General features: G+C 37.3%; 1 protein-coding gene across 7 annotated transcripts in view; it reads right to left on the reverse strand.

Moving 5' to 3' along the window:
* Nucleotides 1–4,218: 4,218 nt before the first annotated feature.
* Nucleotides 4,219–17,353, reverse strand: part of hnrnpc (heterogeneous nuclear ribonucleoprotein C) — a 32,598-nt gene continuing 19,463 nt past the window's right edge. For all 7 annotated transcript variants that reach the window (XM_030162440.1, XM_030162442.1, XM_030162438.1 and 4 more), the window contains 6 exons: nucleotides 14,485–14,557; nucleotides 14,328–14,375; nucleotides 11,885–12,048; nucleotides 11,682–11,795; nucleotides 9,294–9,451; nucleotides 4,219–5,031 (listed from right to left, as the gene is read on the reverse strand). In XM_030162440.1, coding sequence (XP_030018300.1) covers nucleotides 4,939–5,031; nucleotides 9,294–9,451; nucleotides 11,682–11,795; nucleotides 11,885–12,048; nucleotides 14,328–14,375; nucleotides 14,485–14,557 — 650 coding nt within the window. In that variant the 3' untranslated portion in view covers nucleotides 4,219–4,938. The remainder of the gene's footprint in view (nucleotides 5,032–9,293; nucleotides 9,452–11,681; nucleotides 11,796–11,884; nucleotides 12,049–14,327; nucleotides 14,376–14,484; nucleotides 14,558–17,353) is intronic.

The raw sequence follows: 17,353 nt of genomic DNA on the forward strand, positions 1-17,353 counted from the left end.
TTGTGATACGCAGGATAACATACAGTTAACAATGCAGAGGAAGAACTAATCAACTCACGACAAGAACAACAAGAAAAGCACTCGGAGAGCGCAGACCTCCACCAAGACAGATCTGCACCCCCCCCCCCCCCCCCCCCCCCCCCCCCCGGATCACCACCAAAATTTAATCATTCCTTCCTTGTGTCAGTATCAACAAGCAGTAGTAGTAGTAGTAGTAGTAGTAGTAGTAGTAGTAGTAGTAATGTAGTGGTAGTGCTAGTAGTAGTAAAAATAGTAGTAGTGGTGGCAGTAATAGTAGTAGTAGTAGTAGTAGTGGTGGTAGTAGTAATAATAGTAGTTGTAGTAGTAGTAGTAATAGCAGTAGTAGTAGTAGTTGTAGTAATGGTAGTAGTAGTAGTAGTAGTAGTAGTGGTAGTAGTAGTAGTATCTGAGAGGGCATATCTTGACTGACCTGATCATGTAACTGTGCACTATATTATAATAGCAGTAGTAGTAGTAATGGTAGTAGTAGTAGTAGTGGTGGTTGTAGTAGTAGTAGTAGTAGTACTTGAGAGGGCATATCTTGAGTGGCCTGATCATGTGACCTCATGTGCTCCTCCCCTTCACCCTGCCTGGACTCAGTCCCAGTCAGAACACCAGACTGAACAGAGAATGGACAGAGTTCTTCACCTGCCTGGTCCTGCTAAGACATCTGCAACAGAAAAATGTCTGCTTTGAATGTTCTGGAGTCGACAGAAACGTGTGAAGTTAAAATGGGGTTTGGAGCCATCACAGGTTTGGAACCACTGGACTAAAGACCCTCCATCCTGAGGCAGACTGACATGAGTCTGTATGAGTCCAGACAGTTGGTCCATCCTTCTTCAGCCCATTTAGCCCAGACCACTGAATCTTCCTGCTCTGCTGACATGTCTCCATCTGTCTCCAGTCTTCTGTGGTCTGTTCATCTGTTTCTTCCTGGTCCTCACCCTCATTATCCATCCCATAATTCTGTCTGCTGTTGGTTACAGTTCAGTGTACATACAGTCCTATTGATTCCCAGCCCTCTGTCCTCTCTGCTTTCCCCTTTGCATCCTGCCGTCTCCTTCTCTGTGCATTCATTACCAGTTCTCTGGTGTCTGCACACTCCCAACAGGATCATGTGTATTAATAAGGAAGCTGCGTATCGATGCAGGTCGCCTCTTCGTAACGAGGCTGTGGACAAATGAGCTTTACTGTGGATTATGTTTATCTGATAAACCCAAGTTCTGCAGTCTAGTCCACAGGCATGATCAATAGGTTTGAACAAATTACACAAGTGTGTTTGTCATTTCTAAGACAATATCCACCAGAATATCTCTAACCTTTATCAGCTGTGATATAAAGTAGAACGTCCACATTTAGTCATTGAAGTGGGTGGATTAGAGACAGCAAAAATAGGCAGTGAAAGGTACCTTTGTAACGAAATAATCAATATTATTACCACATCTCATCAATTCTTTTAGTAATAAATTCTTTAACCCTATAACGCCAAACGTATCATATTTGATACATGAGTTTTGAAGCCCTCTACATGAGCAGTGCGATATTTTTGTTCTTGAAAATCCTGATGTATACAATTAGGGATGTCCCGATATTGGCATAAAAATGTAACATCGGTGAATATCGTTATTGTTTTTTTTGGCTATCATTAAAACCGATAAAATAATGCCTTGGTTTCGATGGCATTTACCGACGTGTAAATGAAGCATTGTTTGTAGCTGAAAGAAATGTGCAGTTTTCAAAATTGTACAGTAGAGTTGCCACACTGTGATAGACTCATGGAGGGAGGGAGAGAAAATGAATAAATATGGCATTTTTTCCACAACTTCAGTTGAAGTATGTATTCTTTGCACAGACAGTGTTTACATTTTGAAAGCCTTGTTGCATTTGAGAATGCATCCAATGGGGCATCACAATGAAATTAGGCATGATGTGTTCATTCCATGACAGGAGATATGTGATGTTACCTAAAATTAGTTTAATATCCCACATATATCGGCAGCGGTATTGGTAGATATCGGAATCGGAAATTAAGCGTTAGACAATATCGGCATATCGGTTTTTGGCAAAAAAGCCAATATCGGACATCCCTATAGACAGTTATTCATTCATTCATTCATTTTCTGAAACCGCTTTATCTTCACTAGGGTCACGGGGGTCGCTTGGAGCCTATCCCAGCTACTTATGGGCGAAGGCGGGGTACACCCTGGACATGTGACCAGTTCATCGCAAGGCTGACAAAAAGACAAACAATCACTCTCACATTCACACCTATGAGAAATTTAGATTAACCAATTAACTCTTTCCCTGCCAGAGCATTTTCCAGTGAGTTGCAAACCAGCGCCAGCCTTTTTGGTCATATTCACTAATCTTTGAAGGCTCACCGAAAATGTTGTGTTCGAAATATGTGAACACTGAATACATCAAAAGAAAGAACAGAACTTCAACTTTTAAAGACAAAAAACTATTTTGATCTATCTTTTTTTGTTCGTGAGATATAAACATTTGAATATTGGTCATTTTAAGGAAAAAACTGAATTTTGAGCAAAAAAATGAGAAAATTGCATTTTTTTCAAAGATATTGATTTTCAAGATAAAACTGATTTCCTATTTCCATTTTTGACTATTTCTTATTTACAAACACTAACACTGTACTCAGAATCACAAAATAAAATAATAATAACAACAATAATAATAACAAACAGCTCTAAGATATCCCATTCCACAAAATATTAGGAGAATCCACCAAACTTTAGAGCAAACATCTAACAGAAGCAGACTAGCTGTCCTTTGTCTTGTCCCACGTCTGAGTGTCGGTCTTCTCCTTGAATGTCCACAATAAATGTGTCTTTTCTCTTCCTCCTGTCTAATCCACTAATCCACAGGTGTCAAACATGCGGCCAAATGAATGAATGAATTTGTGAAATGCAAAAATTACACTGAACATATTAACGATCAAAGATGTTAGAATCATTTTAGGTCAATTCAACCTAAAGTGAATCAGACCAGTAAAATACCATCATAATAGCCTATAAATAATGAAAACTGCTAATTTTTCTCTTTGTTTTAGTGTAAAAAAAAAGTTACATTTCACAAAAATGTTTGCATTTACATACTAACCTTTTACAAAAATGTGAATGACCTGAAATGTCCTAACAGACATATGTCGAATTTGAAAAATATTCTCCGTTATTAAATGTTTTGTGTATTTGTAGATAAACTGTGATGCATATATATATATATATATATATATATATATATATATATATATATATATATATATATGATAAACTAAGGCGTAATAATGTTAACATTGCACTTTGAATTTTCATGTTGTTCATATTTGTTCATGTTATGTTCAAGTACAGTTTGCAGATTTAAACATTTTCATTACAGAATTTTACTTTTTTCACTCAAAAGTTTTTATACTATTATATTATTTTACTGGTCTGGCCGACTTTATATCATATTAGACTGTATGTGGCCCCTGAACTAAAATAATTTTGACACCCCTGCACTAATCTATAAACAATGCCAACTCCAAACTTTTCTCTCTGTTTCAGGGTGAACAAAGTAAAACTGCATTATGAAAATGTTTATATCAACAAACCAATCCTTTCAAAAATGGAACTGAATAACATGAACAACCATCAAAAAACTGAAAGTGATTTGGGAAAATAAGTTCAATTTTAATAATATTCTGCACACTTTACACATGTACATTATAACTTACAGATCCCAGTGGATCTACAAAGACCAGAACATTTAATAACAGGCAGGATATTGGTAAAAACACACTCATTTCTCTTCAGATATTTAAGGTTGTTCATATTTGTTCAGTTAAGACACAATTTTTATGAAAATACTGTGAAATTGTAAACATTTTCATTTAGTTTTAGTTTTTTACACTAAAACAAAGTGAAATATTTGGAATTGTCATTATTTATAGGTTATTGTGATATTATTTTACTGGTCTGACCCACTTCAGATCATATTGGTCTGTATGTGGAACCTGAACTAAAATGATTTTAACATCATTGATTAATTTCTTCAGTGTAATTTTTCAAAATCCATTCCAGCCTCAGTGTGTTCGGTTCACACCCCCATCTGTCACATAAACCCGCAAGATGCAGGTTCATAATCCTGCATCATTTCTTCTGACCACGAACGCATCCACATATGGAAAGACTGAACAGAATAGAATTTGGAAAACATGTTTATTCACTTTCAACAGTGCAATCAATTGACGAACATGGCAGAAACAGACAAACATGGAGTCGCACTGCATTACACAAGTCAAGGTCAGGTAAGGTTGAAGGTTAATGCCTCCCCTGAACGAAGAAAAAAAAAAAAAAACTATGTCCAGAGCCATTCATATTTTTCTGGTTGTCATGAGACTTTAACAACATTCATGTTTTATTTATTTATTCATTTCATTTTTTTATTATCATTTTTAGACAAGCAGAAGGTGTAGGTTTTCATTTTTTCTTGTGTGCTTTTATTTTGCCAGGACAATTGTTAGGAGACACTGCCATCTGCTGGTAGGAAACCAGCAGCACATCAGCCACATGATCCAGGATCAGTTTCTCTAAGGTATTAACATACATATAGTTGCATATAACTGCAGTTTACATCCAAATTTTTGTTTCTCTTGGATTGACTTACAGCTTTGAGCACACAACTGAATCTGTCTAAATAACACCTGTATTTCTTCAGCTGCTTGTTCATTTTTGCAGTAAAAGAAGAACGAGAAAAATGTAAATTAATGAAAACTCGAGGAAATAAAGTGTTCAGTGTTTTATGCGACGGAGGAAAAATCAATGAACTGTCCAGTTATTCAGCAGATATGAACACATGAGCACTGTGTAGAAGTCGAGTGTGGAGATACCAGCATACACACTCCTGTGTGTGTGTGTGTGTTTAGGACTCGTCTCCATTGGTACTATCTCCGTCGTCCTCTCCTTCCTCCTGCTCACCTTCCTCCTCTTCATCCTCTCTCCCTCTGCTTTTCACCTGCAAAAAAAAAAAAAAAAACAACAATTACAGAGGCTCTGTAGTTACCGTGGAAACACTGTCACCTTCTACAACACTGAGCCCGTTTATATGACCATAAAAATCCGATAATTGGGAGTAATCCAATTAATTGCCGTAATCAGATGTGACGTGTTTACATGCACTAATCGAATAACCCTGGTTTACGTGTTTCAGTTTTCCATTATTTGATTTATTTCAGAGTTTGTGCATACGTTATGACGTAAGATGTACACTTCCTGTCATTTTCAATACATCCAGTCTTGTCTTGTCGACCATGACAACACCTACGGTGTCAGCGTTAGCTGTCCTAATGTGGGAGGAGCTAATAATGTCGCGTTTTCACTATGTGGTATCAGCTCAACTCGACTCAACTCGGCCTTTTTGCGTTTCCACTACGAAAAAGGACCTGGAATCTGGTACCCGATACTACTTTTTTGGTATCACCTCCGCTGAGGTTCCAGGACCGGGGCCAGATACTAAAACATGACGTGTAAACACTGCAGACCACTGATTGGTCAGAGAGTCGTCTCTGTGACCCGCCGTTTCACAAAAAACAGATGCGGAAGTTGACAGTAAATATAGCGGTAGGTTAAATCACATGATGACAGCCCGAAAACTACACCATGGTTTGTCGAAAAGGTTCAGATGTAAGAATTCAGCATGAGCTCGATGAGAGAACACGAAATGAGTGAGTTTATCAGCAACATGGAAGTAACGCGCTGCACCGCTATGACGACCAGGTACTGTAAAGTGGGTAGTATCCTGTAATGGAAACGGTCTCCAGGAATAGGACCTGGTACCCGAGTCAAGCCGAGCTGAGCCAGTTCCATGTAGTGGAAAGGCAGCATAATACTACAAAATAGGTCACATTGCTTTTTTAAAATGTAAATTTTTTTTTTAAACCTTTATTGAAGTGACACCAAGTGACAAAGAGATTTATGTACAGCATTATACAATATGTACATTACATCACATCACCATAATGTGGGGGAAGAGGGGGGGGTTATGATATATGACATGTAATATACAAAAGAAACAAAATGTCAGTAATAAAAATCAATGTCCTGTCCTGGTTGTGTAAATGTTCTGTGTGTGGTGGAGTGTGTAAGATGTATATGTGGTGTGACTGTTGTGATGTGGGCTTCTGAAAGAAAAAAAAAAAGAATAAAAATCAGGGACATGACCAACGACAATCACTCGGTAACTGAAACCAAATGAGAAGAAGAAAAAGGAAAAGGAGAGAGAAAAAAGGAGGAAAATGGGGGTTAATAAACATAAATAAGTAAATAAATGAATGAAAATGACCAATTGAGATTAAAAGTACAAATTATCTACATTTGATGCCATTGCCCCCGCTGCCTCACCTCGCCATCACAGCACTGCTGCAACTTTATTTATTATTTATTTATTTATTTATATTAATTTTTATTATTTACATGTTGCTGCTATCTTTCATTTCATTTCATTGTTTATTTACCTTTTTCCTCCAGCTCATGTTGTTGCTGCTTAACTTCCGTTTATAAAGATTTTTTTTTTTTTTTTACACATGCACAGATGTACAAAAAAAATTAAAGAAATCAAATTAACCTGTAATACATGCAAGAAGACATTCGAGTTTTGGGGAGAAATCTAAGTATGCTAATCTGATTTTTCATACTAGATTATACTATTTACATGATGATTTGAATAATCTGATAACTCCAGAAATCGGATAAAGATCGGAGTATTGAGGTGCATGTAAATGGGCTCAATCATTCACCAGTAAAACCCATAGAGTTGGATCAATGACAGTGGATGGAGACGCTTGGTTTATGTTCAGCTAATGATAGATTTTACTGAAAAAGTCACTTTTTCTTCAGTTTTCTCAGTTTTGATATAACAACCTTTGAATTTACTCCAAGCTTTAATGAACATCTACATGATCAGTGAATTAAATATAGGAAAATACATAATTTACACTGAAAAAACTCAAATGAAAGAGGATAATAGTAGAATAAATAGGGATAATTCACTTAAAAAATGTAAAATATTAATTTGGGAACTGCCACAAAAATATCACTGGGCCAGAAAAATAGTTGCAGATAGAAATACCCGAGAATAGGCCATAATTTGAGTGAATATTCTGTATTTTTCTTTTTTTTTTTTATACTTAATTTTTATTAGTTATTTATCATTTCATCATACAGAACAGAACAACAATCAGCAGTAGATAATAGTCACAATCTAATAGTAAAGATAATTTAGGTTACAGTTAGGGATGCACCGATACTACTTTTTTCCAGACTGAGTACGAGTACTTACATTTGAGTACTTGCCGATACAGAGTACCGATATGAGTACTTAATAATCCCATTCCAGTTCCGTGTTCCTTTTGTAAATGGGCTTTACTGTCGTTGTCATTAGTCTGACTGGAACAAAGTGCTGCTACTGACATTTAATGTGTTGGAATGAGTGTTTCTCATTTAATCCACCAGGGGGCGCCGCTCTTAATTAACCATACTGGACAAATACCACAAAGAAGGGTAAAGTTTTTTGAGAAGAAGAAGAAGAGATTCAATAATAACAAACATGGAGATGACAGAGGTAACACTAATGTGATACTAATATTGCAGTGTTTTCACTGGTAAGGTTTAACAGCTTAGCTTCAGCAGGAAGAGAAAAGAGAAATGAGTGATAAGTTCTGTTTTCACTTCCGCCGCCAGCGGTCTGCACTGCTCCGTTCTCCTGGTGGTATTCTCTGCCTGGGTACGCATCCGCAAGCACCTGGAAAATGGACGGAATGTACGCAGAAGATGGACAGAATGCTGCGTCCGTATCTGTCTGTGTCTTTAACGTTACTTGCAGTCAGTGTTACTTTTATCACCATCATTTACCAGCAGGCGGCTGTGGCTCAGTTGGTAGAGCATGTTGTCCAATGAACAAAGGGTTGGCGGTTGGAATCCTGGCTCCGACTGTCCACGTGTCGAAGTGTCCTTGCTCCCGGTAGGACAGCAGTTGCCCGCTGGTGTATGAGTGTGTGTATGAATGGGTGAATGTGAGGAATTGTAAAGCGCTTTGGGCACCATGAAGGTGTAGAAAATGCGCTACAGTGATCCTTTATTTTTCGCGGTTAATGGGGACCGGCGTCCCCCGCGAAAATCGAAAATCCGCGAACTGGAGCCGGAGCCCCCCGAGCCTATCCTAGACCTAGGTACATGTATGTATGTATCTATAAATAGTATATAAGTACTGCAAATGTAATAATTATGAAATAAATGAGATATATATAAAAGAAAACAATGATTAGTACATGTATATATGCATATATATATAGATCGGATACATGTACGTACTGTAAAACATCTGAAAGAAAAGAATGTAGAAAGTAAACAAAACACACACGTGCATACGTACTAACAGCTGATACGTACTCTCTCCTCTCTTCATTCGTGATGCTTATCAATCGTATACGTACACACGAACACATGCACATCTACTCCCAGCTCTCTCTTCCTCTCATACGCACAAGAAACGAATCAGTTCTCTCTCTCTCTCTCTCTTTGGTCTCAAGCATCAACACACACAAACACACGTACATGGGCATGCATGAACTGACATTTCTACATTTTCTCTCTCTCTCTCGCTCGGGGTAAGCGGTTGCTGGGCCGTCTGCGTTTCTCGTGTTGCTTACAGGAGGCCGTGAGTCATCGTTTGACATTTCGCTAGCAGCTGCGGCCTCTTATCTGCTGTGAGGTGGATTTTCGCGGAATTTCCACGATTTTTTCTTGATTCTTTATTTTTTGATGAATATTACTGAAAAATCCGCGAATAACTAAAACCGCGGAACTTAAAGCGCGAATTGGCAAGGGATCACTGTATATAAGTTCAGTCCATTTATCATTTATTTTGAAAAATCTCCACACTCTTCACATTCCACACACATTATTCCACCGCCGCGTACCTGCTGCACTGAACTGTGAATGTCATACGACCGTAAGTGGTATCGGTGCATTTGTATCGGATATCTTTTACAAGTACGAATACAAGTACACACACTGAGTATCGGAGCCGATGCCCGATACTTGTATCGGTATCGGTGCATCCCTAGTTACAGTTATGAAATAGCAATCAAGTTAAGTTAAGTTAAGAAATGTCAACTATAGAGAAAAATTAATATGGGGACTGCCACTAAAGTATCACTAGGTCTTTATGGGTTAATTCAGATTTTATTCTCTCTTCTCTTCTCTTCTCTCCCTCCTCACCTCATCTTCATCATCCAGCAGATCTCCCTCCTCCTCGGAGTCGTTCAGGCCCTGGCTGTCCCTCTCTCTGTCGCGTTTCAGGCTGTCCTCCTTCTTCGTGGGGGTGGAGGAGTGGAGCGGAGACACCTCAGCTGGATCTGCTTTGGAGCTCTTCATGTCTGAGTCCGTGGAGATAAAGACGTTTCAGCTGCTGTCAGACTTCTGCTAATTAGATGTCATTGAAATATAGAAGAACGGCTGTTTGGAATAATATACACCCCCCCGACTGCAGTCCACGTCTGTAGCCTTAATAAAGCATCCTTTAATGAAAAGCACATCGGAAAGGAACTGTTGTGAGGAGAACATCATATATTTCCTCAACTTTTAAGAATAACCTGCAATTACACTAATGTTAGTATGGGGATTACTTTGGTAACTTTTTACATATATGACTATTGGAAGATGTGCAAATACATAAACTAAACTGAACATGTTTGTACAGTTTCCATATGACCTAAGGTATCTTACATATATCCTCAAAATCACTTCCTATCATGTGCAATAATCCTATCAGTGTGAAATTATGTGCAATAAATTGTGCAATAATTTTCTGTTCTGCAATACCAGTGCAATATTTGTGCAATTGTCAAAATATAAATGCACTATTTTTATATAGACTTGGTCATAGGTATACATACTGTTAATACTGTTTCATACATACATACTGATTTTATAGGTAGTACATACTGTTAATATCGTTCATAGATATACAGACTGTCATATTGTTAATACTGTAAATTTGCATCTATTCATATTTTGTCCAATTTTAATTTTTTATTCTACTTAGCTCTATTCTTATGTTACTGTAAAATTGCAAAATTTATATTCAATTATTTTTATCTTAGTTTTTCTTTATTTTAAATTTGCTCTATTCTTATTTTCTGTAGTACTAGTGTTTTATTACCTCCGCCAAGGAGGTTATGTTTTTGCCAGGGTTTGTTTGTCTGTCTGTCTGTCTGTTTGTCTGTCCGTTAGTGTGCAACATAACTCAAAAAGTTATGGACAGATTTTGATGAAATTTTCAGGGTTTGTTGGAAATGGGATAAGGAAGAAATGATTAAATTTTGGTGGTGATCGGGGGTGGGGGGGCCCACGGGGGGGGCCACTGATCAGCCTTGGCAGAGGTCTGCGCTCTCCGAGTGCTTCTAGTTAATATTGTGGCACTGATTAGAATAGCACTATGACAATAAAGACTATTCTATTCTATTCTATTCTATTCTAGACAGTGACATATATTGCCTAATGCTGCCTGTCCCCCACCATAGTACATTTACAGTGAAGCCATCAAGATGTGATTAAAGTATGGGCTTTCAGCTCAAATTCAAGGGGTTAAACAAAAATACTGCATCAACCATTTAGAAATTACAACCATCTCTTTCATTCTGCGTCCATCATCATCTGCTTTACTTCCGTGGTCGTTTGGTGCTGTTAATTTGTTGATTTGGCCATGACCTCCACCACTTTGGACCTCGTATTTAGAATTCCAGTCAACAGCTACCAAATAGAAATTCAACATTTGGAATCAGCTCCAGAGCCTTATCCACTTCAGTTGTCATAGAAAAAACAGTCAAACACTATCATAATAACCTATAAATAATGTCAACTCAAATTTACATGGAAATGCTTATATTTACAGACTATCCTTTCACAAAAAATGTAACTAACCTGAGCAAATATGAACCTGAAACATCTTAAGAGAAGTGCAGTTTTAACAATATTCTGCCTGTTACTAAGTGTTTTGTGTATTTGTAGAGCCACTATTATCTGTAAGTTGTAATGTACATGTTGGAATGAAAAGCTGAGGAACAATAATTTGTTAAAATTGCACTTATTTTTCTAAATAAAATACAGTTTTTTCACAGTTGTTTATGTTATTAACATTTTTTAAAGGACAGTTTGTAGATGTAAACCATTTCATCAAGTAATTAATTTTTTTTCACTTTAAAACATAGAGAAAAGTCTGGAGTTGAGATTATTCATATATCATATTTATATATATGTTATTATTTTACTGGTCTGATCCACATCAGATCATATTGGGAGAATGTGGCCCCTCTTCTTCTTTTTTCTTAAAGAGTATATACTAACCTTAATGTCAATGTGGTTACTAACCCACCTGTTTTGTTCTGTCTGGTTTTTGTTTTCTTGTGCTGTATGCAAAGCTGCTGAATACTTGAATTTCCCTCATGATTAATAAAGTATCTATCTATCTATCTATCTATCTGAACTAAAATGAGTCTGACACCCCTGCCATTAAGACTTAAGTCAGTTCAGAAAGCAAAAGCAGTCCAACCCAGAATTAGGTGTACCTAATAAATTGGCCAGTGTGTACTGGATGTTTCAGCTCACCTGACTTCTTGCTGTGATCCTTCTCCATGCGCTCTAGGCTGTCTAGAAGGTAGTCCACCTTGTGTTTGATCTGGGTGAGTTCTCTCTTTATGGTCTGCAGATCGTCTACCTTCACTGAGGACAGAGGAGTAGAGGGGTGGCGTCCTCAGTGACAGAGGGTCTCTGACATTGAACACAACCGTAGGCGACTGTTTTGTACGTACTTGTGCGAGAGGTCCTTTGGCTACTCTTGGAGGAGGAAGAGAAGCTGGTTTTGGTTCGTCTGCTGCCTCCGCCGCTCAGGCTGACCCTTGGACGCTTTGAGGGGATGACGGCGCGGGACAGGGGTGGAGGAGGCGGAGGCACCCGGGACTGATAGGAGTACATCCTGAGATAATACAAAACCAGTATGAATATTAGACTTTGGTAAAACAAGTTCTACAAAAACAGGTTACATCACATTGAGGCTTGGGTTACTTTATTTATTTATTATCTACTTTATTTATACTAGGGATCTCAAACTGGTTGCAACGAGGGTGACGCGTCTTGCCCAGGGACACAACAGCACATGACTATGACAGAGTGGGATTCGAACCACCAACCCTTCAGTTGTTGGACAACCTGCTCCACCTCCTGAGCCACAGCCACCCATACATGACAGTTTACCATAGACTTTAACCAGGTTTTGAATAGTTCCTCCTCCAATCACTTCTGCTGAAACTTACATTTTCCCATTTTTCCAACATTTGCTAATATTCCCTCTGCTCGTGTGTGACTTCATCGGCCATAAACAATAGACAATTAAAGGGTTCCGCCTGTCAATCATCACACTATACTTCTGATTAAATCGTGAATAACAATGCTTTCTTTTCTATCAAATGTATTTAAATTTTCAATGCCTCCGGACATTGAATTTAATGCTTTTTAATGCCATTTAAGGCCTTAATTTTCACAAAATCTATTTAATGACTTTTAATGGCCCGTCGAAACCCTGTTATAACTATAAAGGTGTTTAGAAAATGGTGCAGTCAGTTTGTCTCTGTGTGTTTTATTGTCACCTGTGATACTTTGAGGTCATATCAGAATCAGAATCAGAAGCCACATACATGACGAGGACAAATATACAGTACATCAAGACACAGCCAAATGCAGGCTGTTTTGGTTCACAATTTTATGCCTGTTTGTGTCTTTGTAGATCCACCGTGATCTGTAAGTGATAATACACGAGTAAATGATAAACTGAGGCAGAATATTGTAAAGATTTCTTTTTTTTTTGTCAGACAGATGGAAAAAAAGTTCATTCTTTTACCTTGACATGTTTTGGAATCCTCAGAAGGGTCACTGATGTTACTGTGACGTGTCATTGTCAGCTGTTTTATCCTGGTTTTCCAGGCAACAGGGGATGATTATACCTCCTACTGCCTAGCATCCCACAGAGGAAAGCATCCAAGGTGTGGGATAAGGTGTAGGATCCCCTATCCCTGTTTATAGCCCTCAGGGCAGGTTTTCTGATTTCTATGGCCTCCCTGGATCAGGGTTGCCTGGCAAACCAGGATAAAACAGCTGACAATGACATGTCACAGTAACATCAAGTGACCCTTCTGAGGAAGACTACAGGTTGTAGCTGAAGCATGTCAAGGTAAAAGAATTAAAGGTAAGAGGAGATGTTTTCCTGGAGCATTTTTTACTATATTGCTTAAAATCCCCTTCACATCCCGATTACAACCAATTAATTAAATGCTCTAACACAAAAATAAAAAATTTAGTCACCTGTGGAACGGAAAGGACTGAAAAAAACACCATCCAATCATTTTAAGAGCCCAATCAAAATGACTGAACGTTGATTTTTTCTATCAAACTCAACTGCCATTTGTCCCTCCCCTCTTCCCCCTCTGTGTGTCTCCTCTTCGTGCATGAATCGTGCGTTCTCAGAGGTTTGGAGCATTTGTTCAGGAAATGACGCCAGAGCCAGAGCTTGGGTGTATTAGTTGTATTAGAATGGAAGGTTCACCGGCAAACTGTTTTGTCACGAACATAAATCAGTAGGAAATGTAACGTTAGTCAGACAGGTATGAACTGGGACTGTTCTGTAAGAGTGGGGGTGTTGGAGGAGATTGAATGAGGTATGCATGGATCGGAGCCACTGGAATCGTTGCTGTGCAGTGGTCGTGAACCCTTGAGAACAAGCATTAGTGCCAATATTCTGAAGGCGTGGCTTCAGGGTGATGTCTGAAGAAAGGGGTTTGGACTTTGAATTGAGTATTTTCAAAACATAGCTTACTCTAACCATTTTTCTAAGATCTCATACCCCATCTTTAACTTTTTTCCATCTGTCTGACAAAAAAGAAACCTTTCCAAGTTCTAGTAAACAGAATGAACCTAATCGAACTATGAGGCAGAATATTGTTAAAATTGTACTTAATTTTCTTATCAGGTTGTTCATGGTTGTTTGCGTTATTGATGTTTCTTAAAGGATAGTCATGTAATTTTGCTTTTTACGCTCTATAATGTAGAGAAAGGTTTGGATTTGTTATTATTTATTCTTTTCATAAATTATCTAGACATCAGACACTGCATTAGACAGAAAGCAAACACTGAAGCAGAGTTTAAAGTACAAAGCTGTAGAAAATGGAAACACTCATAGAGCATAAAGAAGAGATACCTTACCTATCATAATAATCCCTCTGAAAGTCATAATCCAAATCGAAAGAGGAACTGTGGAGAGAGTGGAGATTTGGTACTGAAACACTTGTACATTAATTCCTGAATAAAAGGTGAACTATTGTAGCTGTTGTGAGCGTAAACATAATCAAAGCCGACTCACCTGTACATGTCTCCAGCTGAACGCTTCCCTGTCTTCGATCTGTGCGGCTTGGGTTCGCCTGCCAGGTTAATGTCTGAGGAGGACGGAGAACAGGGAGACGGTGAACCATGGATGGACGAAAGACATCAAATGGGAAGTGAGAGGAAAAAAATGTCAAGGACTGAAAAAGGATGTGTGGAATTTCAGTCAACACCTAATGGTATTTGGATGTTAGTTGGATTAGTTTGGATGATCATCATAGACTTTACCACTATGAGGTGGCATTTGAAAATAATTGCTTACATTCACGTCAATCAGCTCGGAGCACCGAAGAGGTCACAACATTTTGCTGAGGATTTTTCTAATCATCTGCTTTTGTCCAAGTTAAATTTTCTTTTTTATTCTATCTCAAAAGTCTTGACTTGTAGAACAAAGGAAATGTTGAGTATGGCCTCATCTACGACCCTGAACATCACCCCTATTAACCTATCGTTACCCTCATAGCATAACTGCCTAAGTCATACACTATATGGACAAAAGTATTGGGACACGTTGAATTCAGATGTTTCTTTTCTAACAGGGGTCTGGGATACAAAACAATCATGACAAATACCATAATATAGTTTTATATTGTTGTAAATATCATATCAGGGTTTCTGCAGGTATCAGCAAATCTAATTTAATGTTTTTAATGCCACTTTAAACTAATTTAATGCACATGTCCCACTGCAGATTTATAGTTTTATATATAGTTTTATGACAGTTTATTGTCGACAGGCTTTAACCAGGTTCTGAATAGTTCCTCCTCCAATCACTTCTGCTGGAACTTGCATTTTCCCATTTTTCCAACATTTATTTATATTCCCTCCGCTCTTTCGCCACAGCATGAGCACGCTCACAGCACGTTACATTCCAAGCATCTGGTGTTGTGACTTCATGTATCAGCCATAAACAATAGACAATTAAAGGGTTCCGCCTGTCAATCATCACACTGTACTTCCAATTAAAATTATTAAATGTTTATATAATCAAAATTAATCATGAATAACAATGTTTTTTTTTCCATCAAGTGTATTTAATTTTTTAATGCCTCTGGACATTGAATTTAATGCTTTTTAATCCCATTTAAGGCTTTAATTTTCACATGATCTATTTAATGACTTATAATGGTTTTTAGTGACACACAGAAACCCTGCATATTGATTATTAACACATAAAAGCCAAGCACTATTTTTGTGTCAGTTCCCAAATGAAATTCTCTCTATAGGCTATCTAACTTTTCTTAAGTGATTTATCACCATTTAATATTAATCTTCTATATTTTGCATTTTATCAGGATAAATCAGGTATTTTCCTGTATTTAACTGAACAATCATGTTCATTAAAGCTCAGATTAAAGTTGAGGGTTATTATATCAAAAACAGAGAAAATGGCAGAAAAAGTGAGTTTTTCAGCAAAATCTCTCATTAACTGAACATAAACCAAGTGTGTCCATCCACTGTCATTGATCAAACTCCATGGATTTTACTGATGAATCAATGTTCATTACGGAGCCTCTGAACATCCAAATGGGTCACATCTGATGGACATGAAAAGTTGACACACTGCATTTTACACCAATTATTTATATGTATTGATAGGATTAGAGGTTTAGATGAGCAGATGTTTTTAGTCTGTGATGGATGTTTGGGTCTTTACGGGCTAATATTGATGTTTATATTTCTGTCTTACAGCTGTAGACATGATGTGTCCCAACATTTTTTGTCCATATAGTTTATAAACATCAATATTTCCTTAAAATTTTATTGGATACTTTTCTTCTTCAGTGAGATGTGAAGAAAGTAGATGGTTAGTTGTGGTAGAAAATTATGATTTACAGTCAGAGCATGAAACATATTTTAGAAATTTAGAGGTAGAACATTTAAAATCATAGTCAGGGATAAAAAAATCAGTGTTGAGAGAAATTAAGTAAAAACCATCTCTGAGGCCTTTTGGAAGCAAAGACAACAATTTAAACCAAACTAACCAATGCAATGATATTTATCCCAAGAAAAAAGTATATTAAGACATTCCTGATAGAAAAAAAACAATTCAACGTGTCCCATTACTTTTGTCCACATATAGCACAGGTGTCAAACATGCGGCCCGGGGGCCAAATCTGGCCTGCCAAAGGGTCCAATCTGGACCGTAGGATGAATTTGTGAAATGCAAAAATTACACTGAAGATACTAACAATCAATAGTGTAAAAATCATTTTATTTCAGGTTCCATACATACACATATAAACCAATTAGATCTCAATTGGATCAGACCAGAAAAATACTATCATAATAACCTATACATTAGGACAACTGCAGATTTTATCTTTGTTTTAGTGTAAAAAAGTAAAATTACATGAAAATGTTTACATTAACAAACAATCCTTTTACAAAAAATGTGAATATCCTGAAGAAATATGAACGTGAAATGTCTCGACAAAAGTAATGCAGTTTTATCAGTATTATACCTGTTACTAAATGTTTTGTGTATTTGTAATTGTAATGTATGTTGTAATGCACATGTGTAAATGATAAACTGATGCAGAATATTGTTAAAACTGCACTTGTTTTTCTTAAGACATTTCAAGTTGTTCACATTATTCTGATATTTAAGGAAACAATGTAGACATATAAACATTATCATAATGTAATTTTACTCTTTTCACTGGTATTATTTTACTGGTCTGGCCCACTTGAGATCATATTGGGGTAAATGTGGCCCCTGAACTAAAAGGAGTTTGACACCCCCAACATAGAGTATGATTTAGGCAATTATGCTATGAGGATAATGAGATTAATATTTACTGTACATTGGTCAGAAAAAGCTGTCAAGTAGGAAAAGTACCTTTGCA

This window comes from Sphaeramia orbicularis, chromosome 18 (genome assembly GCF_902148855.1).
Source record: "Sphaeramia orbicularis chromosome 18, fSphaOr1.1, whole genome shotgun sequence".
Taxonomy (NCBI): Eukaryota; Metazoa; Chordata; class Actinopteri; order Kurtiformes; family Apogonidae; genus Sphaeramia; species Sphaeramia orbicularis.